At 40.8% G+C, this 26,191-nt stretch overlaps 1 protein-coding gene across 2 annotated transcripts in view; it reads left to right on the top strand.

Moving 5' to 3' along the window:
- The window catches only part of LOC106657657 (pikachurin), a 79,001-nt gene that overhangs the window by 4,380 nt on the left and 48,430 nt on the right, over positions 1–26,191 (top strand). For both annotated transcript variants that reach the window (XM_023458040.1, XM_023458041.1), the window contains exons 2-5: positions 2,401–2,924; positions 20,431–20,547; positions 24,778–25,157; positions 25,307–25,577. In XM_023458040.1, coding sequence (XP_023313808.1) covers positions 2,744–2,924; positions 20,431–20,547; positions 24,778–25,157; positions 25,307–25,577 — 949 coding nt within the window. In that variant the 5' untranslated portion in view covers positions 2,401–2,743. The remainder of the gene's footprint in view (positions 1–2,400; positions 2,925–20,430; positions 20,548–24,777; positions 25,158–25,306; positions 25,578–26,191) is intronic.

Genomic DNA, 26,191 nt, shown 5'->3' with positions numbered 1-26,191 from the left:
AATTTCGGCCTCGAATTTCTTTACGTAGATCCGCGCGTTTTTTTGTTGTTCTTTCTTATTTTCACTCGTTCGGGGGAAAATAAACTAATTATTGTAGCCGAACAAGCGATCTGTCGCTGTATATATACAGTTCAACCGCAGCCTGGAGAGCGAGATAGAGAAGAGGGGAGGGGAATCAAGACAGACAGACAGATAGATAGAGGCAGAGGGAGAAACTTTACGCTCCGAAGTCGTTGAAAATTGGATTCTCGTCTCCGCAGATTCGTGTGTTGCGTACGTGTGTGTGTGTGTGAATAGATATAGGTGTATGCGCGTGGAAGGATATATTTCGATATATTTACTGGCACACCCACACACACGAGAGCACACGGCACGGACGGACGGCTATATAGAGGGGGGAGAAAGACAACTAAAACGTCTCGAGGCTTTGCGAGCTAAGTTTGGGAAATCGTCATGAGCGAGCGGCATAGCTGCAGGGAGGCCACAAGTTGTATATGTATATAATACGTAATGTATATAGGTAGATGTATAGAGGGTAGGTAGTACTCACAAGTCACAAGTTTCGGCCGGCCCTCGGCTATATATACAGATGCGCGCGCGCCCACAAGTGCGTGACTGGCATATCCGAGCGCGAAGGAGCTACGGCGCAAATATATCCCAAAAGCCTCGCACGCCACGTCCAGTGCACGCAGATGATACGTCGCGCGGGTTCGAAATAAAACTTCGTGTAACGAATCGTCCAAGCTGCGTATGTGAATATAGCTCGAAAACCCCGAGATACGATAGGCGGCATACTGCGCGATCGTAATCCTCCGGAGGATTAGTTTATACGGGGCCCAAAAAAGCACTTGGCTCGCGCGCCGCTTTTGTTTCGCGCGCACTATACATTTGCGCTTTGAATAATAGATTTTATTTTGACTCGAGCTTGCGCGAGCGCTACACAAGACAAGCAGTTCGAGAGGTTAAAATTGCACGTACACGGTATACGTCGTAGTTTGGGAGAATTTTCCGTTTGAATTGGGTAAGAAGGAAGAAAAATCATCGATATGAAAACATGGTTAAAACGCATCATTACCTTAGCACAACGCGCGATCCAACGAATTTCACGGGTATACGTCGATATAGAGAACACTGCGATGCTGTTGCGAATTCGAGTGGCACTGCAGCGCACACGGGCCACTACTATATAGCCGTTCGATAACCGACACTGTACTGTTCACTGTGGCTAATCGATAATCGCTAAATACCAATCACTAATATGAAAGTTCACAGTACTACTCTATAATTGATCGAGCAACGAACGGACGAACGAACTCAACTCATGTCGCTGTCCGCGTCCTTTCGAAACGCGAATATTATTATACAATGCGCAAGAGTGCACAACCTAGCCTTATTTGGACATTCCTTTTGTTGAGACGTTTTTTTTTGGCGCGCGACTCGCTCGGATGCAGACGACGGAAGTTTTGATCCGACCGTCGTTTTGGCGCTCGTAATAACGCATCGAGAGACCCTGTATTATCAGCCGTTTCTCGACTATATCTCGAACTCCATTATATTATACACGTATAGAGCGTACAGTACGGTCATCAGTCGTTCAAACGCCTCGGGCTAGTTATAGTGAGTAGGATAGATATGTACTGCTCAGAGTTCGCTCCTTTGACGCTCCGTGCAGTCGGTTGATATTTCGGGAGAAACTGATTAACTGTACAAGTTTAAATGTGAAAAAAATTAGAGACTTTGACGACGTTCTCAATCGAGTGTTACACGAATAACAAGTGTGTGTGTGTGCCTATATACGCGAGATAAAGCGGGAAAATCGGGGAAGAAGAAAAGAGTGTGGGTAGTCTCTGATTGGAGTAGTCCGCTCAAAGGCTCGGTCGACTAATTCGAATAAAATTCGAAAGGCTTTGTACGATTATTTAACCTATTCGCGCGAGCCTATCAGCGACTCTCTCAAGTTCTTTTTCTGCCCTCTCTCCTCTGCGCGGCAGGAAACGGCCGCAAACGCACGAAGAACGTCGAGCGCCGACGTTTCTTATTATATTTTACTATACATATTCGTTGCTGTCGGTCTTGCTGAATTGATATACGCGTTCAAAGCGCAAACCGTAAACTCGGACAATAAACTACGTTTCTCTCTCTCTCTCTGGTTTCGGTGGTGCATGCACATGGATACGAATATATATACAAATATACACAGCCGCGCCACATATACACGAGTACTACTGCAGCGCAGCACACCCACAGCAGTAGCCATTGATCTCTATTCGACAGGAAGAAGCTGCTGCTGCTGCGGAGCTGCTACAGTCGTGCTGCGTGTATATTAACTCGCTGCCTGTGTGTCTGTGCGGCCGTAGTAGGCTGCTGTATGCTACGTGACCCAAATTTATGTGCACGTAGGTAGTACAGCAAAGGGATCTCTGTTAGGTAGCGAGTGACCGACAGGTGCCGACGCCGCAGCAGCAAAACATACACGAGCCACCGCCAAGAGGTCCCGTGTGAGAAGCGCAAGCAAGAGTAGCTATCTCAACTAGTATAGTGTAATATATAGCGCCAGTGTCAGTGTGAAATATCGCGCCGCCGTTGCCCCCCCGGCCTCGATTTTGCGTGCAAAAGTGTCGTTGTTGTTTTACCTTTTTTTTTCTCTTTCATTTTTGCAGTTGAGTTTAGTTGAGTTGCGTTGGTGATTCAGTGATAATATATAGCTCGATTTGGCTATCGTTGTGATCCAGTGCCCAAGATAATGTACGGACAAGCAATGGCGGCGGCGCGTAGTCGCTGGCTCGTCGTACTGACGGCTGCACTACTCGTTCTACTGTCGTCGTCGTCGGCCGCCGCCGCTGCTGCTGCTGCTGCCGCCAATGTGGCTCCGCCGACCGACCAAATGCTCGAGGAGAAGACCAGCTTCGAAGCTGCTTTTCAAGGTAACCTTTTTTGTTTTCTATATCATTTATACAGCGAACGAAGTATGGAAAAAATAAATCATCTGCGATTGATCATCGATGCTTTCGACGTCGATAACTATTTTGAGGAATTTTAACAAGGCAAAACTCGACGAGGCAACGATTCGACAAAAAGAAGCTCTGCTCCGATGCGGCGTATATACCCGTAGTATAGGGTCTGTTATACTTCGCTTTGAAAATGGCAACTGCCAACAAACGTGCACATGAATATAACGCGCGCAATAATACTCGATTCACAATACAGCTAGGCGCCATTACAACAAGTTTGGTTCGGTCGCAGATACTACTACTGGCAGCGGCAAATAAAATCGTTGCGCTTTTCATTTGGACACGCGCGTATTCATGCGCACGTCGCGGGGCTTTCCTAGCCTACCTATAAGCTCTCTATATACAGTCTACTACTCTACTCGTCTCGTTGTTGTGTATCGCGACGGACTCGGGGGAGGGATGCTGCAACGGAACTCGATGCCGCCCCGTTAATATGCAAACTTGGCGCTGTTGCTATTTATAATTGCAGTATACAGTCACAAAGTACCCGTGAAAGTACCCGTTCCGTGTTCTGTACTTATATTTTCGCCGGCTTTCTCTTTTGGTAAACAACAAGCCGTATGCTGCTCTCAAATGGCTCGCGTGCTTAGACTATATATAGGAAGATGTCCTAGGCGTGTATGAAAACATACGAAAAGGCGTCGGCATCGTACGAGCGAGAGAGAAGTTGCTCTCTTTAGCTTCTCTTCCTCGCACAGTGGTGAGTCTGTGAATTCAAGGAGGTATAGGAGCACACGTTTCGCTCGGAAATTGCATTCGGGTTTTGCCTGCCGCTACGTGCGTGCGCGGCGCCGCGCTATATATACCGTTCCACTACTACTTGGAAACTATCTAACGTCGAAGCCTCGCAGCACAGCCCGAGAAACGAAGCTTATTATGCTACAGTTGTTTTGCCGCTGCAGTGTCGTGCGCATCGACGCCGCCGCGACCCAAACGGTATTATCGCCTTTATAGGTATATGTATGTACGTCGTATCTTGTAAATTTAGATATATACGTGCGCTCGCCTTTCGTACATTTGAGTTCGCGCGCGAGCTTCGGCCGGGAGCGTAGCACTTTGAAACTATATAGTGCCTATCCGTCGAGGCGCGCTGCACACTATACCCTCGTGTTTATGTCATATTGATCAAATTTGCATCCCGAGAGCTGCGCTCCCCCGACTTGCGCTAGTATATCTACGTTATGTCTTGATAGGCCCCGTTAGACATACGAAAATGCCATTGAATAACTATCGCGATCGATGAATCTCATTTGTCTTGGCGTATTCAGAGCTGTATATAGTCCAACACTTGTATAGTAGTCTTTGAATGTTTCATCGCTTCGACGTGCTTGATTTTCCGCTCGGTGTTTGTTTTTTCTCGTTAATACCCAAAAGCAGCGATTAATCCTCTTCGCTATGTCGAGCCGTTGAATGTTGCAAACTGACACGACGTGCATATCTCTCGAGCTTACTCGATACTCCCGCCCGCCAAAATCATAAACCATTGCCTGTGCACAGAGGACTCTCCTCTCTTACAGGATCCGTAATCTGCCCATGTGGGTGGTTATGTTTTTGAGCACATTAAATATGGCCGATGTTTTGCAAATAATAGGCTTACATATAGGCGGCTTTAAATGAGAAATAAATTATGAGCAGTACGAGTGCGCTCTGAATTAGTAGCCGCCACTGCTACTACTACTACCACTGCTGCTACTGCTGCTGATGTATATAATATATACATTACAATATTAAGCATGCATATATTACGATGGAAATAACATACGCAGCCGTTTATTCAAGTATTCGGGTTCTCTCTCTCTCTCTCGCCGCTTCGCTATTGATTTTCCCTCTCGCGCGCGCCTTGTTTAACTAGCTTAGGTCTATTGTGTAGTTGATGCTTATACACCGTGTGTGTGTGTGTGTGTGTATGTGCGTATGCTGAATGCGTACGTCGGTGCGCACACATCCCTCTATATACGCATCACACGCCCCGTGCGGAATCAATGGATTATATGCACATCGCGCAGCTGCTAAAATCACAAATAAGCCATCGGCATAAAGGGACGAGATCGAGCGCCGCTGCTGCTGCCTATAACGACGTCCACATCGTGATTCCGTAATTTTACCTTCGCCCGAGTTTAACCAACTATATAGATTACCTCACAGATTTCTCGTTCTTGATCGTCGCGTTACAATTGCTCGATCGAGCTTTTTTACGTGGTCGATTTGTATGGAATGTGTACGATTTAACTGCGAAAATAACTGCGCTGGACTTTTCACGGATATTTGAATTAATAAATAAATACCCTTGCGTATATATACGAGGCATCGTTTTTAAAAGCTACTGCAGCATAATGCAGCTGGTTATTTTCCACGAAGAACGCGGAACATTAACGCCTCGCCGAGTCATGCATATACATATTTAATGACACGAAACATCCAGAAGTACAAGCGCACTCGGACGTAGAAGTGAGCTTCGGCCAGAGATGGTCCATTTGAGAATGGCCATAGAGCAATTAATAAATGTCTTGGCCTCGTGCAGCTATATCGCACTCTCTACATACAGACACGTGACAGTGTGGCGTTTAAAGGGCCAGAGCTATGCAAGAACGATCGTATCCCCGGCTAATACCACTATAATTTCGAGTGTAGTTGCTATATCGTAGTAGTCGTTGCTGCTGCTGCTGCGCTCTCTCTCTCTCTCTCTCTCTCTCGGGTCATTCTGGAGAAAGCACCTCCACGTCATGGGTATACCTATATACAGACGTATGTGGCTGTAGGCAGCTAGAGCTGGATATGTCTCGAACAATGCTTCTTATTGCTGTGCGCCGTTGGCTTTAATTAAGGACTCTCTAGACTGCAGACAGCAGCAGTAGCTTGCACCTGGAGGCTGCTCTTATATATATTTTTCTGCTCCTTTTTTCCCTCGCTGCGGGGCAAAAATAAAGCAGCGTTTCGCGAGACCTTGTAATATGGCCGATCGCTCCACGTACTACTTTCTGCCTTTAAGACTAGCTTTGTGACTTTCCATTATCGCGATGGTGCGCCTCTTATAGAGCCCCTCGATTGCGCGCTGTAATTTTTTTCCCGATATTTATCGTCGATACCATCCTGCCCGATCAAAATGAATTTAGATTGCATTTGATTTAACTCTGACTCCGAAACTTGAAACCCTCGTTTGTACATGATACCGAAATCACATCTACGATAATAACAAATAAATCGAAATTATAGGTATTAATTTTAACTTCGCTCCAAATAATTTTTCATTGCTCCGTTCTGAATTATGCCACCCATCATGCAAGCTCGGCAAATAATTGTAGAGTTACAGGTCCATCACATTGACTTATTACAGTATAAGCAAGACCCATTAATAAACCGGGTTAATGGGTAGAGAACAATTTATCGAAAAATCCAATTTCAACCGCGGTTAAGAAAAGTGCCATAAAAAAAAAACAAACAAACGCGCAACTTTTATTTTCATAATTCAAGCTTTCTCGCTGTCGTAAAAAATATATTCGTGCCCCTCCATCATCGCTAATAACAATAACATCAACGCAGGGCGCAGCGGCACTATGAAATGGTCCTTGTGAATAAAATATAAGCAATTTTACGCCACCGGCAAAACACAGCGACTGCCTTTCACGCATAAAATTAGAAAGCAGCTGCGCGCGCGCGCGCCTGCACCTGATGACTCTCTTTTCTCTCGCCCTTGCGCAAGCTCCTCCGCTCGACGATCCATTGTGCTGTGCTCGCACATGGTACTACGAAATTTTCAATTTCTTTGCGCGCGCGCGCGCACGTGTCTGCCAGGGCTTTTGCAATTCTTTTTTTTTCCTTTTCTTGTCTTTTTTTTTTTTTTCAAGAATCTTCGCAACATTATCAGCGGCAGAAGCGAGTGTGAAACGGCACAGGGAGAGAGAGCAGCAGGCTGCTGCACTCTTGACAGCAAATGCACTCGCGCACTCGGGTGAGGGGGGTGAGTCTCTCTCGCAACCGGTTTATGTGCGGGTATAGCTTGATGGAGATGAAACACGAATACACGACACTCGTTCTCATCCTTGCCGCACAAACTTTTACCTTCTTTTAAAAGCTCTTCAATTGCTTTTCGTTTCCACTGCTGCACCGTAGATATATACGTCTGAGATCGTCTTTTGTCTCGAGTATAATACGCGCCTGCAAAGGTACATTTTCTTCTCTCTATCTATCTATCTCTCTCCTTTTTTTTGTAGCAACCAACGACTTTGGTTTGTGCATTCAAAGCAAGTGCATTTTTTTCACCGCCGAGTCACTTGATATCGCGTGGCTCGTGCTCGTTGGAATGCAATAAATAAATAATTATCGCTTTATTTAACGTCAATGCAAATCTCGATCGCAACAATGGACACGATCGAACAACGAGATGTTGCATTATATTCAAGGACAAAATCCTTCTATTGTTTGGTCTAAAATTATTTTAGAGATGCTCGAGCGGAGACTCGTTTAAAAGTCTAGCGTTTCACTCATTGTTGAAACAGTCCTTGTGTTATCGTAAAAAAATGTCGAGAGCTCTTGTAACCTAAAAATGAAATCGAATGAATTGAGAACTTGAGTTTGTCGAGCTGTATGAATATGATGCATTCGCAAAAAAGCTTGTTAATCTCTAAAACGATTTATTTTGAAAATTAAACAAATTTATCGAGTAGCTGTAGATTATATAAAATCGTCCTATGCGGGTCAATGAAAAATATTTGATTGTACAAAGCAAATTACATTTAATTGGCATAATTTAATTCTGCTTCACTGCATCTATTTTCTCATTATAGTGATCGATTTTTTATAATTTTCATAATTTTTATCACATTAACTCTCTTTCACTAAATGCAATTGATTATTCGAATCAATGCTTTAAATTTCACATCCGTCCATTGATGTTCTAATTCACGCTCAAGCACATTTTTCTCAGTGAATGCTCGAGTAAGGAATTTCAAGTACAAGATTCATACTAAGTATCAATCAACCTTGAGCACGTAATAAACTTTATGTGAAGATAACGAACACTTGGTTAATTAAATAGATAACTTTGTATAATTCGGCTCTAAAATTCAAGTGTTGCCATTCGAGGATAGCCAGTGTTAATGCAGCAAATCGATTTACAAGTCACCGTTGCAGCTATTTCTGTGCCACCATACATACCTATGCATGGCATTACACGCACGGCAACAGCAGCAACATGAAATGGGATCTTATTAGACGTCCGTTGCTGCTTCCTCCTCTTGTGTGTGTGTGGCACTGGAATAATTTATCCCGCGTATAAATACACGCTGTTCACGAGGAATTCCCTATTCTCTGCAGCGCAGTAGCATCGCGTCGCCGTCGTCATCGTTTGTCCTTACCTACTTGCATTACCGAGTGCATCGTTAATTTTAGCTTACTGCGGCACACGCTGACAATTAACTGGAATACCAGACGGATTGCCCCTCCTAACTCGACCATAATCGGCATTAACGATGACTGTATATACGGCCAAGCCACGTCCAGTCGACCTTAATACTCAAAGATTTTCCCTTTTCGAGTTTCGCAATGCAAGTTGCCTATAATACAGGAGGAAAAATCGAGTCAATTTTTCGTAACACTTGGCGTACAAAAAAAAAGTAAAGATCAATTTTCGAATAATTAAAAGTAGTTCGTGCGGAGAACTCGGCATCGATTTTCTCTTATTATTCGGCTGGCGAGAATCCGTGGTAACTTAATCTTCGCTTCGACGATCCCGCAACTTTGGTACATGTATATAACCGGAACGAAATAGAGAACGGCCAACTCAGCGGAGCGTGCGATCGAGCTTGATTTAATTATAATAAGAAAAACAACGTGGCCGAAGTAGCAGAGTGGCAAACAAAAGTCAATAAAGACTCGGATGTATTACAATCGGAAGGGGAGAGAGAAAAATTCGAAGAAAAACAGCTGGCTCCAGACTCGAAGCTGTTGTTGTTTTTTTTTTTTTTTCACCGAACGTTGCAGTTTGTAATAAAACGTGCCGCACATATAACTAAATCTCTCACACCCCCGCGCCGGCGGCGGCCTCGCTTCTTGCTGATACCGTATTATATACTACAGGGCAATTGCCCACACGCGCCCGTGTTGCAGCACTATGTGTACTTTTAAGGCTGGGTTAGTGTCGATATTGGACAATAAAATAGCTTCTTCTTCTACATGTCCTCTTTCCAGCCCCTATACAACAAAGGCCATCGAGCTTCAAATTGATATTGTTGACGCAACGCGATCGGACGACCATGAGAGCTTACTCCCAACATTTTTCCGCAAAAATGTGCAATGCTACGTTAATATTTTATATCAGCGACTATTTTAAATATTCATCGTGCGTTGGAGCTACGCCTCGAACATATAAAAATATGGAGACCATATTGTATTCATCCATTTTTTTGTTGAACATATTTTCCATTCATCATTCATATTATAAACTCATAAACGAGAGTATACCAGGAAAAAAGTATATCAAACATTTCACCCTCGATTCAATCTTTGTCAATTATAATTGTCTGAAATTAGTATTCTTTGCGCAAGATTATTTTAGGACAACTTGAATGTCACGAGAATTAACTTCAAAACCTTCAAAGCTTTTTCATTATCCTTTTTAGCAGTAATAATATTCAGAAGGTCGATTAGTACAGAGAAATTCCGCGCACACATACGCTCGCGTATGTGTACAGAAATGTGTGCGCGCTTGTAGCAAGTGAAATTCGCAAAAATTAATAATTAAATAAGCGAAAACCCGCGCTCGGTAGTTTTCAGCTCGTTCTCTCATACTTTATGCATGATAATTTCGAAACTCAATAAGAGGATCGAGTTCGCGAACGCGCGGACAAGTGCAAATTTTGCCTCGACACCGTTAATATTCATTTTCTCTGTGCTACTCGGGTACTCCAATGTAGTCCTCACTCGAATGAAAATTCAAAACAAAAATCGATCGCTCGCTCGCTCGGTCGAAATTCGTCAGTTTCGTGTCGAGTAACGAAGCAAATTCCAAAAGTTTCGAATCCAAAGAAAAGAAATTAGTACACGTTGTCAAAATTTCTCTGTTAAAATCACTGAATCGCGCGATAGAGCAACGACGACTCAATATAGCAGTAAAGCTAGGTACAAGCAATCGCTTTTCAAACTTTCACCTAAGATAGTTGTCGGTACACTAAAATCACTATCGAAAGGTCATCTTTGGTGGTGCGTAACACAAGAGCTTCACCAACACCGGAGTAAAATAAAATAGTAAAGTTGCTGCGGCAGCTCGGAAGGAATAGAGGAGACGGAGAGAGAGAGAGAGAAGGAGTAAGACCGCAACGAAGAGAGAACTTTCTAATGGGTTCTGCGCTTGGTCGGATGGATTAGGTGAGTCAGGCCCTAAGCACGGATACCACCACGTGCACGAACGGAGGAGCCAAAGAGAAGAGGGTGGCGCGGCTTCATCGTCGTAAAGCCGAATATTCCTCCGAAGCGCCTGTGCGTTGCAGCTCTCAGCGTCCATACAAAGCAACTTTTCACAATAGGGCCAATGCTCTATACGCATCCGGCGTGTATATACTTATATACAGGCGATGCCTTGGAGAGAGAGAGATGGGATAAGGGGAGAGTTTGAGCTTGGTTGTTGTGCTCGGCCAGTTCCAGAGGGGTTAAGCCCCAGTGTTACTCTTTCGCTGTGTGTGTGTGTGTGTGTGTATAAGCACCTTCGTGCTTTCTTTGTCCATAAGCGCTAGTGCCTCGTCGTCGTTGATCGTAATGCAGCTCTGCGCACACGTCTATATGCAGGTTAATCGAGGTTTTCCTTTCACCGGTGCTTATAGCTTTGCTTTTTCAACTGCGCGTCCTTTTAAACTCACGTATATATTAAAATCAACTGTGGATTAAATAATAAATCCATTTATCATGTGCTACGTCGTTAATTTCACCGAGTCGAAAGCAACAGATTGATTAAATGTTGTGTACTTTCGTTTGTATTTCTTGAATTAATCATTTAAAAATTGATTCGCAACACAACTTTCAATTGATTCATTTTCCACGATTCTGCATCTATTCAATACAGCATGCAGTGTGAAATGCTCACACGCGCTGTGATCAGCAATTCGATATTTCAAATTTCCACCTGTGTAAACGCAAATGTATGCCGTATAATATTATACGAAGCAGCGAACGGCAGAAGGCACTTGCCATATATATATAGGTATATTCCCTCTCGATAGGAGAAGAAGAAGAAGAGGAAGAAGAGAAAGCAGAAGAACGTGGCGAAGCATTTTCCGAAGGCCGCCTCGCGTCGCGGAATGCAGTATGCATATGGGTTTCGCCTCGAGCCAGAAGCACGAGTCTCAACGACGACGACGACGTCGCCACCCTTCTCTCCCCCTCCCTTTCTGCTGCTCTTATACTCCCGTATACCTATGTAGACTCGGAGCTTTTATACGTAATATACGGGCCAACAACGCCGCCGCCGCGCGCCTCTCCCAAGAAATAGGAATTTCATTTTCGCTCCGTGCCAATATATATTATGTATATATATATACGCGCGTCGTACGCCGTACACGTGCTCTCCTGCACCGTATATAGTTTGCATTCGCGTGGCGATCAATCACCGCTGCCGCCGTTCGATTCTTTTCCCTGCGCCCGGCTATACGCCGTACTTTGTATGTTGCGCGGACTATTATACGTACCGCTTCTCAGCGTAAAGCTTTTCAATTTCACTGATTTTACGTTTGCCCAGAATATGTATGGAAAAATTGAAAAATGTTGACATAAATAGAGAGAGCGCAGTTCGAGTCGGTATCATCTGGCTGAAAAATATTTGTCGCGTATTTAGCGAGGATAACCTACTCGGTAATTCAGTGTAAACAGTTTTTCCAAGCTAATGAATTTTGAAACTTGAAAAGTATTTAAATTCAAGTTTTTAAACAAAAACATATTTTCAAAGATGATCTCAAAGATGAAGCAAATGATCTTTGGCAAACTGATCGTATACTTGCAAAATTTACCCCCAGACCTAGAGTTGTCGGAAAAGAAACGCATCTCTACCCAATGCGCAGAATTAAGCTCCTATATCTCGTGCTCGTTCATTTGAATACGCGATGCGATTTAAAATGCACACAAATACTATTTTGATTGAATCTCGCGAACGATATAAAAGTACCGGCGACATTATTCATACATAAGACGCGTTTGCATGTGCATAAACAGCCGTCTCACGTGTGTAGCATAGACTCGTGCTTACGCGTAACATCGCTTACGGTCGAGTGCACTCATATTCCTTCAAGCTTGTCGATCTTTCGCCGAATCGCGCATACCTTTTTACGCAGCGCCGCCGCTGTGCTTACGTGCAGCTCCCTTTTTTCCTATTATCCTTTTTCTCTCTCCGAAAGGCCGCCTTACTACAACTTTTTTCAAAGCTCGGCTTTTACTTTTACTTTTACTTTTTGCCCCTTGCGCGTATATCTCTTCTTCGTCTTTTTTACTCGCGTATATACTTTTCGATATTCTCCAGCTGCAAGCTTTCGTTCGCCCTCCCCGACAATTTTAGAGCTTGAGCCTTTTTTCTTCTTTAGACTACTTACTAGCTACATCTTAGATATAGACCCTTCAATTTTGGATAATTTATCAATTTTTCACAAAATTGACATTTTAATAAGAATTTTACCTTTCATAATTCTTCAGTTAAATCATCTCAGACTTGCGATTTGATCGAAATTTCTATTTTTTTTTTTTTTTTTTTTTTTTTTTTTTTTTTTTTTTTTTTTTTTTTTTTTTTTTTTTTTTTTTTTTTTTTTTTTTTTTTTTTTTTTTTTTTTTTTTTTTTTTTTTTTTTTTTTTTTTTTTTTTTTTTTTTTTTTTTTTTTTTTTTTTTTTTTTTTTTTTTTTTTTTTTTTTTTTTTTTTTTTTTTTTTTTTTTTTTTTTTTTTTTTTTTTTTTTTTTTTTTTTTTTTTTTTTTTTTTTTTTTTTTTTTTTTTTTTTTTTTTTTTTTTTTTTTTCAAGTATTTACAAAAAGTTGTGGGCCCACCTAGACTAAAATGAAACATCAAAGCATCTGTTTATCAATTTTAGCCGCTAATTACCCGCATTATGGAACTATTTTTTTGCCTTTAGTACTGTTTAGGAAAAATTCCTATACAAAACTTTTCATTTGCGTATTTATAATTTTTCAAGAAAAACTATATTAAGGGCTCGTATATGGAATTTCGTTTACGAAAATTAAAAATTTCGGGTATACATTTTTTCAAACAGCCACGCCTATGTGATATGTATAGTAGGGTGGATCAAAAAACCAATTTTTTCTCGATGTCAGATTGACCGATTTACTCGGTATTGCAGAAGTAGAGAACTAGTAATATACAGCCGAAAGCGGGTTACATTCATTGCCTAGCTCATAATCTTAATTTTGTGTTAGAAGATTCGGTTAGATCCTTGGTTTTAGTGCAAAATCATTATGAAACTCTGCAACAGCTTTATGCTTTTTTTAGTGCAAGTATTAAGCGCTGGAGTGTACTAATTGAAACAATGAAAGCACATTCATTGAAATATCCAGTGGTAAATCAATTGTGTGGTACAAGGTGGTCATCCAGACATGATGCGATTTACGCATGCCAGCTAGGGTTTCGACCAATAATGAAGTCATAATTAAAAATAAATTTAATCACCAAAGACAAGGACACCAAAAATGAAGCGATGACTTTGTACAAACGGATGAACAAATTTGAATTCGTTACTTTTCTAGTCATGGAATGTAAAATTTTAGAAATGAATTTTAAAAATTTGTCATAATGTAGTGTAACGCGGAATTATAATTCGCGCGTTAAGTCGTGAGCGCGGATTTGAATTTACAGAAAAGTAGCTTGCGTGGCTCGTCGTACAGTAAGTACGACGAGCAGACGATAATAAATAATCGAGGGACCTACGATCGATCGTCGTAGCGCGTGAACCCTCACTTCGTGTCCGAGCGTCAAACTGTGTTTGTGAACTTTGCGTGCGAGCGAACCAACGCGGATCCACCTCGAGCGACGACCCTGTGCGAGGGGATCCCGGAGACGACTTTGTCAGCGACGAGTAAGCGACCGAGAATCTATTGTATTCATTGCGAGCGTGCGTGCGGCCCTAATTTAATCGAATTATTACTAATTAATTTTCATGCGAATAAATCGCTTTATTTCATTTTATTAATTCGCGACTGATCATTTATTTCGTGTTGCCTATTTCGACCCATTTCAGCAAGGCGATAACTCGACGAGCAACGGCTCGTCGAGCATCTGTACGCGGGATCATCACCAGAGCTCGTCGAAGCAAGGTATCGACGAGTTGTATTGTGCAACGCGGGTTTGCGATCCTATTCTCGTGTGACACGAGCTAGCCGGCTCTTCTGCAAGGCATTCCCCGTTACAGTAATTAACATTAAGACACACAAGACACTCAGTCGGCTATATCTTCCCAACTCGACTCTTTCTCTTGCGGGAGCCTCTGAAACCAAACTCATCGCCAACTAGCGGCATGAACGCGAACACCACCTAACCGGAGCAGAATTTGCAAAAACTTTTACGCTGCGACTCGCCAAACTGGCTTCTGCTTGATTGCCTGTTGAAGCTCATTGCGATAATGAAATTTTATTATGGGTATTATCTTGTTTTTTTACTTATTTTTATTAATATCGCTCTACACTTGAAATAACTGACACAGAGAAATTTTTGAATCAATTGACAACTGTCGCAAATTTTTCAACTTGTATCCAGAGTATCTTTTGGAAAAAGTTTGAATCGTGGATTTTTAAAACTCAGATATATAGTAAAATCTACGTCATGTTTTCACGTAAATACGGCTACTTGCTCAATTTCTAAGTCACTTGTTAGAAAAATTAACTGATTAATGGATTCAATAAGAAATTTCCTTATCTTTCCGACGGCGATATCAGATTTTTCAAAATATTCAATTTTCACCGAGAACATCGCCATTAAACATTGAGAGTTAAATATCTCAAATAACTTAATATGACAAAAGTGGCCTAATAAACTGAGAAAATTTTCTATCTGAACGAAAAATCTTTTTATCAAATGGGAGTTGTGTTATTTCCGAAGTAAAATATTTAAAAAAAATTTTTTCAAATATCTATCTGAATGATTCAACATCATAACTAAAGTGTTTACTCCTCACATCTACCATTAAAAAAAGCGTTAAAAGAAAGAATTTGCGCTATCAGTATTAAAGCACTTGTTGAGTCTAGTTAAAATAAATTTGTCTCGAGCAATATTCCATCTATACATTGCTTTCGTACTCTTTTTCGTACTATTTTTAATATTTCCTTATTAAAATGCACTTTTTACTTTTGCATTTGTTATTACATATAATTATGTAAATTTTTCGATTTTGATTTGAAAAATTCAAGTCTTTGTAGAACTATAATAATTTTTTTACATTAACATATAAAAGCCTAAAAAAAGTACAACTGGCAGAAACCGAATGTGCCTTGGCACAATTATTTATTTGTGTAAGCCGTTCATGACGTTTGAACGAAACTATATTAGGTTACACAATTCGATCTTAAAGAATCTTTTAGAATAATAAAGGAAAGGACTTGGTACTTATTTTCTGTAAAAACATTCAACATGCCTGAATAGCAGGTTACCATAGCAATAATATAAATGCGTATATAAAGTTATAACAACATAGATATAGATGTATGCGAGCATACTTCAAAAGCTCCGAGCAGTATAGTACATGGATACTTGGCTGAGGGAGGTTTGCAACTCAGTGACTCTCAACTCTGCTTTCTTCATTTGAGCAGGTGCGCGCATATCTAGTTTCGACACCCCTCCCTCCCCCTCCTCTTTTCCTTGTCCCGACTTCGTAGCAGTGGTTGAACCTCAAGGCCGAGTTCAGTTGAATAATTTAGGCTAGAGTTGCATTGAGGGTTGTTTTTTCTATTTTGGTGTTAAATGTTAGTTAGCAACGCCCACAAAATGTATTTTAAGAAAATATTACAATAATCTTTTATTAACACAGCTTTAAATAACAGAATATCATGTTTCTCCTAATGTATGCGATGATTTAAAGTTAATCAGTTTAGAAAACACAATTTATTTGCTGATAACAATTTTAAGATATTCCGAAATCGAAAAGTGTAAATTTGATTCACGACTAAATTATTGAAAGCAATCAGAGAATTATCATGATTCCATAGACGATCTTTAACCAAATTTATGTATATATTTCACAAAATTCAAAATGAAACTATTTTTTGTACATTTTAAATGGCATGCAAGCTTTTTATGAAACTATACATTTATTGAATAAGTCATTAGATAAATCAACTGTACGATATCTCAAATAAGAAAAATGCCTTTCTTGTGTCGAGCAATTTTTTTTCTCAAAGTCACTGGGAGCGCAAAGAATTTTTAGCAATAGTACATTTCCCGAAATGAAATAGAGCTTTCAACTAAGTTCACGATGGAAGCTCTACTTATATATAAATGTACGTAAATTAATTACATTTTCGTGTTACCTTACCGAAGCTTTCTCTTATCCCCTGGAACACTATGCCCCAAAACGTTTTAATTAATTCATTTCTCATACTCGTTCCATTCGTCGATGTACTCTCATTCATCATGCCGGGTTTTCGAGAAATCAATAAGGTTCCAATGTTAGTCTGAAAATTAGTGAGCTACTAAATAATGAAAAAAAAACTATAAAAAGAGTGACAAATGAAATTAATCATGTATGGTAGACTCAATAAGTGAACAATTTTTTTTTGATGTTTTTAAGTTAAAGAGTAATCATTATCAGTAAAATCATCAGTATACTCATTTTTCCTTCCCCTTCACATTTTATTGAAGGTTTCCGCATTTAGGCAATGTTATTGAATTCAAGAAAATATCGTTTCATTTGGATTTAAATTATTTGATTCAAACGACTGCGTCTTACATTGCCTTTGTAGCAGTTAGTAATAGAGTGTTGAAAAAAAAAACCATAAATGCATCACTTGAATATTTTTGTGTAACTTCAAAAAGTATATATCATAGCACGAAGATGTAGATGTGTCGAGTTTTGGCTCGCATGCAGTCACAATCTTGGGAATAAATGTAATAGTAAGTCGTACAAGTAGATCCGTCAATTGTAACGATTTTGCTCGCTCAAGCAGTATATGCCTAGCATATTGGCCAAGAGTTCGAAGCTTGATAGCCGAGAGCGATCGCTAATTCTCCTGTGTCGTACGACGTCTCTTAGTTATTTACACATCAAGGGCTGGTAGTGGTGTGATTACGGTCGAGTTGTGTTTGCAGCTTTGGGGCGCTGTAGGCGCCGAGGCCGCGTGCGGCCGAGGCACTACGGCGTCCCCAACGCTGCAAACACGACGAGACCTAATCACACCGCTACACCAGCCATTGATGTCTAAAAAATTTTTCTGCATAAGCGCACGTTTTGAGGAGCTATAAAATAATGCCCAGTGCAAATGATACAGATTTGATGCGAAGAGGGTTTTGCGAGCCGAAGGCGAGCTGTGATTAGTTTTGAGTATTTTTTCGCGAGCCGAAGGCGAGCTGTGATTAATTTTAAGTATTTTTTCGCGAGCCGAAGGCGAGCTGTGAAAAGTTCTATAATAAAGAATTTATGCATAAATGCACTTATGGAGGAGTGATAAAATGTATATTTAAAATATTTTTATTATCTCAAAAATTTATTGATCATGTACTGCTTTTCATACAGAGGTCTGGATTGTTCAGGTATGACATTAGATTTTGCTTTTTCTATTAGTCTTTGGATTTCCTGGGCAGCTTCACTTTGTATTTCATCACTGTCACTGTCGCTTTCGTTGTCGCTTTCTTTTTGATTGCTGGTGGAAACAGCAAACATCGAATTAAAATTCATCTTGTTTTGGGTCTGTTCGTCTCAAACGATAGTTGGTACAGGTTATAGAACTTTGGCCGTAGCTGTTGTAGGCAGCGATCGCAACGTCTGAGCGCCGGCAGAGCGCGCTACGTGTCCTCGACCTATAATCATGATTACAGGTCGAGTAGGCATGATTTCAGTACGAGGCGCTGCTCGACCGTAACCGAGTATATTACCGACACAGCATGCCCAGCGCGTAATAAGCCTCAAACGGGCGCGTATACTGAAAAATGTATATACGTTATAGGTGCGAGAGAGGCAGTGGTACGTGCGCGTGGTCGCTTTTTCTGTTTATACTACTCGGGATCGGCCTCGAGCGTTCGCAGTCACGACTTGGGAGTAGCAGCAGCAGCAGCCCGTTAACCTACTTCACAACTGGCTGGATTATAGTGCTACCCTGCATATATGCCAGGCACTGCTCTTGCCTGAAACCTTGAGGCCTGCTGCTCTACAGTATGAACCATCTCTTTCAAACATTCTTTTTTTCCCCTCCACTTCTAGGCATCTGTAAAAGCTTTCTCTCTGCTTGTTACTCTCGTTTAATTTGGCACTAATGCTTTTCTTAAAATAGCCTATGATTTCCTCGTAATATGGTTTGTTATACATTTGTTACATCAATCAGCTAACTATTTTTTAAACTTTTCAAATGTACGTAACCTTTTTTTGCCAGTTCGGCCATTCAGAAGACTTTCAATGCAACACTACAAAATAAATAATACTCCTAGAACAGACAAAAAAATGTTTAATGTAAAAACTATATATTCATTTGCATTTTGCAGTGAAAACAGACCTTCAAAATGTTCTGACCGCTTGAAAAAATTTTTCAGAAAAATTTAGACGTACCTCTTTTTCTCAGTGCATTGAGAAATATATTTCAAAAGAAAAACTTTTATATTCAGCATTAGTAGCGAACGCTAAAAGCGTGTCGGCGTATATGAATCCTCCAAAAATCCTGGAAAAATCCAAATTACCTATAATATAATTGCATTAGCTTTTTTCGGTAAAATTGCCACTGTTATGCCTCTAAAAAGTGGCCACGAACAAATCCCAAAATTTGATAAAATTCAAGAACACGACCGAATCCGATATTCATCGTGTCGGCAGGAAATTATTCATTTGTCTCGTTCGATTTAACAGAGAATCAAACACATAATCTTCGCTCATTTGTATCGCGACAGCAGCACATGCACGCGTGTATTCTCTATACAAATGTTACATACATACGCAATCTATTTGTCGGTTTATTTCAAGTTGGCTTTCCACGACCGTACGGGGCAAACACGAAATGTTAGAGCTATGTGTTGCAGCAGCGAGAATATTCGTAAGCTCGCACCTAGACGCGCACGCACATTCGTCATAATATAATGCGTATAGCCTGACGTGGCAATGTACTCTGGGGCTTACTGTGTGTGCGAGGAAGTTGCATCGTTCAGACACAGAATATCCGCTCTCCCTCCCTCCCTCTGCTGATGTGCGTTCAGCAGCGCACAACGCACCAGAGAGCGATTTTACGCATTTGCTCGGCGAGCAGCAGCAGCAGCAACGAATTTTCATTTTAACTGCAATGTGTAAATTGGTCTATACGCGAGAGCAGAGTATACGTTTGTGGAAATGAGCAGGAGCTCGACACATCGCGTCGAGAATCCGGATGAACTTTGATTATTGAGACGAAATGCCAGCGAGTTGCTATGCATATATTTTGTGGGGCCTGTGTATGCAGGCGTAATGACATAAGCGAGGAAATGAATCTCAAGATACTGGGGCTAGAGCATCGGAATTTCGCGCCTCGCTATTTTCTCTGCTTAATGACTTTTCAACGACGACAGAATAACCATCAACGTCACTGTCATAGGGACAGTGTACATCATCATCTGCGTGGAGCTGTTTGTCACTGCCCAAAATGCAAATTTACCCAACGATCACCCTTATCCCTGGAAAATATTCCGCTCTATTTTTCAGCTCAAATATTTATTGAGTTATTTCATTTTGATATGTCAACAATTATTTAAACAAACGTAAGCATTCTTTTTTTTTGAAAACCCCTGCTTCATTCGAATATTTAAAAATATTTTTAAACTGCACAGAGTATATTTTTGCAAAAATACCTACCAATATTTTTTTTTTATCATTGGTTGTCACTTCTAGGACATCATAATGTATTTTCTCAATCAATCTAATCGAACTGAAAATGAAATTTTAGGGGTGAAAAAAAAATAGAATCTACGAACGTAACAATGTGGCGTGTAGGCGCCGTAAATACCGCGAGAGTATCGATATTCTAACCGCTGGCAGGCGCGCGTACACTGCAAAAGCATTTGTATCCATCGTCGCGTTGGCTTCGCAGCGAAAATTCCCGAAACGCAAGCTCGCAAGTTTCCTTCCTGTCAGCTCTGCGAAGGCCATAAATCTTGGGGCGGCAGGGGGGCGCACGCGTATATTGCTTGCAAATTCGCAAAATTAGAGCGCAGTAAAATTAATGCATTTCTTCTAACGGATTTCTGATAATTTTTTTTTTGTTTCGTTTTTGTTTTCCAGGTCGCTGCGGTCGTGGTTCGCCGTGCGAGCAGTTGTGTTACGAGCTCCACGACGGCATGTACGAATGCGACTGCAAAGATGGATTCGTGTTGCATAAAAACGGCTACAGTTGTGATGGTGAGTTTAGCAATTTTCTAATCTATTGTCAGTGGTGCCTTTGAAAATTTAGAAAGAAATAAGTGTCAGAGGCTTTGATTGCGAAAGATAAATTATGTTTAATGTAAATTAGTTAAATTATCTATTATTTTCACGTAGTATCAAAAAGTAAAAGTTTCTGTTTCAATTACTCTGTGTCTCGACTTTTTCCTCGCATTTTCCGTATCCTAAATTTAGCCATTTAAAAGTGTTAGCTCCCAAGTCTCGCACTCATAGTTTAGGATTCAAGTTCTTTATATAAATGAAGGCAAAGTCCGACTCCAGCAGAATTTATGTTTTAAGTTTTTTTTACAGAGTCGCAGAACGTAGCTCTGTGCCTTTTGGATTACATCTCTTACATTATCCTCGTTTTTGCATATCGCGCCCATATGCATTCTCAGCATGACTCTCTGCTCAGTAAAGAAAGTCTTTTTTCAACATTCTTTTTCGCGCCGCTCCTCTTTTTATTTTTCGGGGTCAACTTTTACATTCGCTTTATGCGCCCAAGGACGTTTGCCTATTTTTTTTTTTTTTTTTAAGGAAGCACGTCGCAGAGTGGAGTCTGCGTACTGACATACTGAACTGCGCAAACGGAAAACGAGCTAGTACTGCAGCCAGAGAGAGAATTTACCATATCAATGAGCTTGCGCACCGCCTATAAGTCAGTCCGAATTAATGTAACAGACGTGTTCCATTTTGGTTTCGCGGTTCACTGCGTGAATCGTTAATTACTCGATTCATTTATATAGCTTTAAATTCATTATAGTACCCCGCTAGGACCAATGAAAATCATGGGTTTCATCTACTGTCTTGACTCTTTAGAGATTCAATAAAAAATTAACATTTAGCTTTTTTCTTCGCATCACCTAATTTTTTTTTCTTTAGTCTTACCTCTTTTTTTATTATAATTACTCAAACCTTTGTACCATAAATTACCTTATCAAGCCGGTTAGAATTTTTTTTCTTTGTTAATTAGAGTTTTTTTACCAACATTTTGTCACTGTTATGATAATTAATCGCTAAAGTAAAGTTATCCGATGAGCGATGTACAAACTACTTTGGTATTTTACGTGCAAAATTTTTCACTTATAAATAGGTTCAATATAAAATTCTGCAGATTAAGGTCACGCGTGAACAATTTGCAAAGCTCTCTTGATTTCCTAAAGCCTAATAACTTTGAGGATTCAATTGAATCTATTAGTCGACTTTCTGAAAATTCACAAAGCCGAGCCGAACGCGAGATAATTTCCTGACTAGAGCTTGCCTACTTTAACTTTGAACTCTGGAGATGTTAGAGCTTTATGTACATATAGATATTCAGACACGTAGAATAGATAATATTTATGGGTGCATGATCGTAAAATTTTATTTGCACTTTGATCATTTTAAGTACGTATCATCGAGTTTTCAAGATTCACTAGAAATTATGAAACTAACATTTTTTAAATCTTACATAAAATGCCTTTTTTCAACAAAATTAGATTGATCTCTTTCCGTTGGACAAGTTTGAATAAAAATTCAAGCCGAACGTCGGTTTAATTTTATCAAGTTTCACCTGCCAGCGTAAAAATAAAACTATTTGACTACCATTGTTCGAGTTGCATCGATTTTCGAAACTTGTAAAAAATTTAAAAATCAACGTCAGTCAACAAATGCAATAAATGTATTTTTAAATAGAATCATACATATTTGTTCGTCATGACAAATATTGCATTTAAAAAAATGTATCATAAAAAACAGTTTGGCGTAGAAGGTACACCGAAAAAGCGCTAATGAGACCACTTCTTTTTGAAGTTTTAGCGTAAGTAGTGTTGAAAATCTTCAAAGGTGCACAAAGCAAACAAGAGACGGCCTACGGTTCGTTGAATTTATACAATCTAGGAGCAAACATCGTTTCCAGAGATCATACGAGCCATTTACTGATTACCAGTTTTCGAGGGTTGACCCCTTTGTATGCTTTTTGAAACAGACGCATTCGAAAGGGCCCTTTTGTGATGGCATTTACCTCCGTAATGTACTCAGTTTGTTTGTTAATTTATAAAATGGTATATACGTATGAACGAATTTATTTGGAACCAAAAACTCTATCTATTCATTGTCAAATACTACATCGAGTGCAGGAAAACATAAAAATTTCTCTTCTCTGAGTTTTCCGATGGATAACTTTTCTTCGGATAGCACTATTACCCGCTACAATTTAGAAGCATCAAGTTTTACTCCTAAAACTGTATTTTAGTACGAAAACAGCTGCACACGCGACATCGGCATTCGCAAACAAACGCATTTAATTAATTGCATAAAGCGTTGATGCACACGATACATCGCGATACATCATAAAGGGAGTAAACTCGACGACTGAGAGCTCCGATCGAATGAAATTCCGAATAAGCTAAATAAATTACAGCCGAGTGAATGGGGTGCTAGACGAACTTGGCTATGTAGACTAAACGTAAACTAAATGTAGACGCGAGGGACGAAGGCTGGGAGGGTGACATTTCACATCTCTCTCTCTCTCTCTCTCTCTCTCTCTCTCTCTTTCTCTCACCTTTAATGTTGGAGAAATACATCAACTTTAGCCATGTTTCTGTTTCTCAATCGAAAATCTCTCTCTCTCTCTCTCTCTAACATAATAAACTAACTCGAGGTTGTTGGTCGGAAGGCCGGATAGAGGCTGCTTTTGACCAAGCTGTAGCCCAGCTGTGTAGAGGCGAGCGATGTAGCAGCTACAGTGTTCCGTACATTGTGCCCGTGCTCTTTCTCACCCTCTTGCTCCGCTCGTATGCAGCAGCAGCGTCAAGTCAATTGCACTCGTGCGTTCCATCATCTTGCTCGAGCGTTCGCCACTCGAAATTATAACCCTTGCTCTATGTAGAGAGGGCCTGGTGTTGTAGCCCGGCGCTCTAGCTGCTAGTTGCAGTTGCGGTCAATGGAGCCCCCCCGCCAGCTGGCTTTATATAACCTACTATAGTGTTGGCCTTACTGTATTGTGTGTGTGTGTGTGCTTTCGCAACGTCTACGCTGCTGTAGCTGGCACTAAACATCGAACAAAGCCTAGTGTTATCTCGCTGCGGCGGCTTTTCCGCCCATAGTCCTCCTCTCGCACCTCTTCAGCTCTCTTTCTTTCTTTCCTTTTTTCATAAACACACAGAGCGACGAAAGGGCAGAAAAATCTGCTCTCTCTCTCGCGCGCTCTATCCGTTACGCCGAGTCTCTTTCAGCTCGCTGCGCTGGAAAAAAGGGAAGCAAAAATGCATAGCCGACAAAAAGAAGAGTCCCACAGACGATGTTGCAACAGCAACTACGAGCCTTTATGTGTATCCACGCTGTGTTATAACTTGAGCGGTGCATGGTTTCCGTGTTCTATACCTACCTGCACACTTGCAGTTGCTCGCGACTGTCCGGAAGAAAGACAGAGGGGGAGTGTCGTTCGTCAAGTTTAGCTGCTTTCAAACACCTCGTCGCGCATTTTTTTGTTTTACTGAATAGTCATTTTTTTAAATTGAATTTTCAAAAAAAAAAATTCACCCTAAAGTCGCAATATCAAATTCTATTTGACCGCATGGGGAGAAATACTATATTAAATATCAACATATTCGCTAGCAAATATTACTATATTCGCTAGAACAAGTATGCCAGAGTCGAATTATGGGTGTTTTCTACTATGTAAATGCTAAATATTACTATAATATTGAGTTATTTTTGTAACTTTGTAGTTCAAAAATATTTATGAGATATTCTAAAAATTACTTTATTACATAGTAAAAATTGATATGTAGCAATTTTACTATATATTATGGGAAAATGTGAGGATGAATATTTCAAAAATTATTTTGCACGGTAACAGTTTTTAACTGTAACAATCAAAGCTTTTCGATTTCGCCAACAGATGGAGTATGGTCAATTCTCGCAAGTGGCAGAAAAGATGTGCGATTGTTATAAATACAAAGAAATAGATAGCTTGAATATCGTTTGTCTACCATTTGTAGTGAATTTGTTGATATTTGTTAATTAAAATTGTGGAACTAAATAAATCTACGATTGTGTTAACGAAAATAATAAAGTATATTTAGATGTATAAATGATACATGTCGGTACAGAGAGGTAAATAGTATTTCTCTCCGTGACAGTTAAAAATGGGCATAATAGTATCATCACGTAAAAGATGCCTCTAAAATTTAACCAGATTTCTCATTTTTAATTTCTTCTACGCAGAGCTGAACTCTACTTCGGGAGCGACGAGCGAAATGAGCGAGCTCTCGGATATCGGTGACGATAATTCCGATGGCGGCGACGACGATGACAATCTCTCGGACGAAGTTGATTCGGATAGCAGCGAAGAGGACGAGGACGACGACGTTCTCTACATGAGAGGCGCCTCGTTCACGATACATCTCGACTCGCCATCGAGCAGCAGCGATACCGCCGCTGGCAGTGCCGCCGCCGCCAGTGCCAATGGAAGTAACTCGAACGAGTCCGACCCGGAAGAAAATAATAAAGACGATGACGACGACGACGACGACGAAAACGACGACGATGACAAAGAGGCAGCGAATGAAATAGGCGAGGACGAGGCCTTGTCATTGACGTCGCAGGTGAGCGTTTATCCCGATTAATTTCATCATTCCACGTTTCAAACAGAAAATGCTAAGATTCGCATGACCTAGTTTTGAAATAACACTTTTAACAAAAAGAAAGATATTTTCCCAAAATTCAATTTTCGACTCTTGTTTTTTGCACTCAGATCTCTCGGCTAGAAAGCGACGAGCAAGAAATGAAGCAGCAGCAGCAGCAGCCGTCGTCGTCATCGTCGACGACGGAGCAGACTATGACGATGAAAACTCGAACGAGCACGACGGCCCTGATGGAGCCGTCTTGCACACTGGACTGCGGACCGGGTGGCAGCTGCTACATCGAGCTGCTGGGCACTACGGCGAATGAAATATCGCGAGGTCAAACGCCGGTGCAGAGATGCCAGTGTCCCCTGGGACGGGGCGGCGATCGATGTCAGCTCGGTGAGTGATTTGTGATTTTCCGGCGGCCCTGCGCAGATTATAATGTTACACGCGCGTGAGTGTGCGTGTGCGAATCCCTAAACCGCGCTGTGTATCAGTTAAACGATTCCGATACATCGTAATGTGGACTTGTCAAATCCTTTAATTTCCAATGAAGATTCATTTTTGATATACTATTTCTAGCGAATCGAGGCGTAGAGTTGTATACAATTTTGAGTTTTGCGTTTATTTTTTTGGTAGCCGATAGGGGCACCTACATTTTTCCTGCTCTACATAGCTATCGCGCCTCGTCCAGCTGTATCTATACGTCGTACGCGTTTGCCTTATCACTTTGGCGCATCTCTTATATCAATATGCTGTACGTCATGTAAACGAATGCATATAGAAACATCGCGTGGTGTCCGGGGCGAAAAGCGTCGAAAGCGCCTCAATGTATTTTATCTGCGTCGAATGGAGTGCGCGGAGCTCAATACGTTACATTTCACGTTGGCGTGTTTACGCAGTGACATTTAACGTTGGAATAAATATATAACGTACGGCCGTAATAAAGTACATAAAGCATCGACTAAAAGCATAGGTAGCGGAATGAGAACATTTCGCAAATGAATTATATA

This window comes from Trichogramma pretiosum, unplaced genomic scaffold (assembly GCF_000599845.2).
Source record: "Trichogramma pretiosum strain Unisexual culture from Peru unplaced genomic scaffold, Tpre_2.0 scaffold90, whole genome shotgun sequence".
NCBI classification, from domain to species: Eukaryota; Metazoa; Arthropoda; class Insecta; order Hymenoptera; family Trichogrammatidae; genus Trichogramma; species Trichogramma pretiosum.
This window is presented reverse-complemented; position numbering and strand designations above follow the sequence as displayed.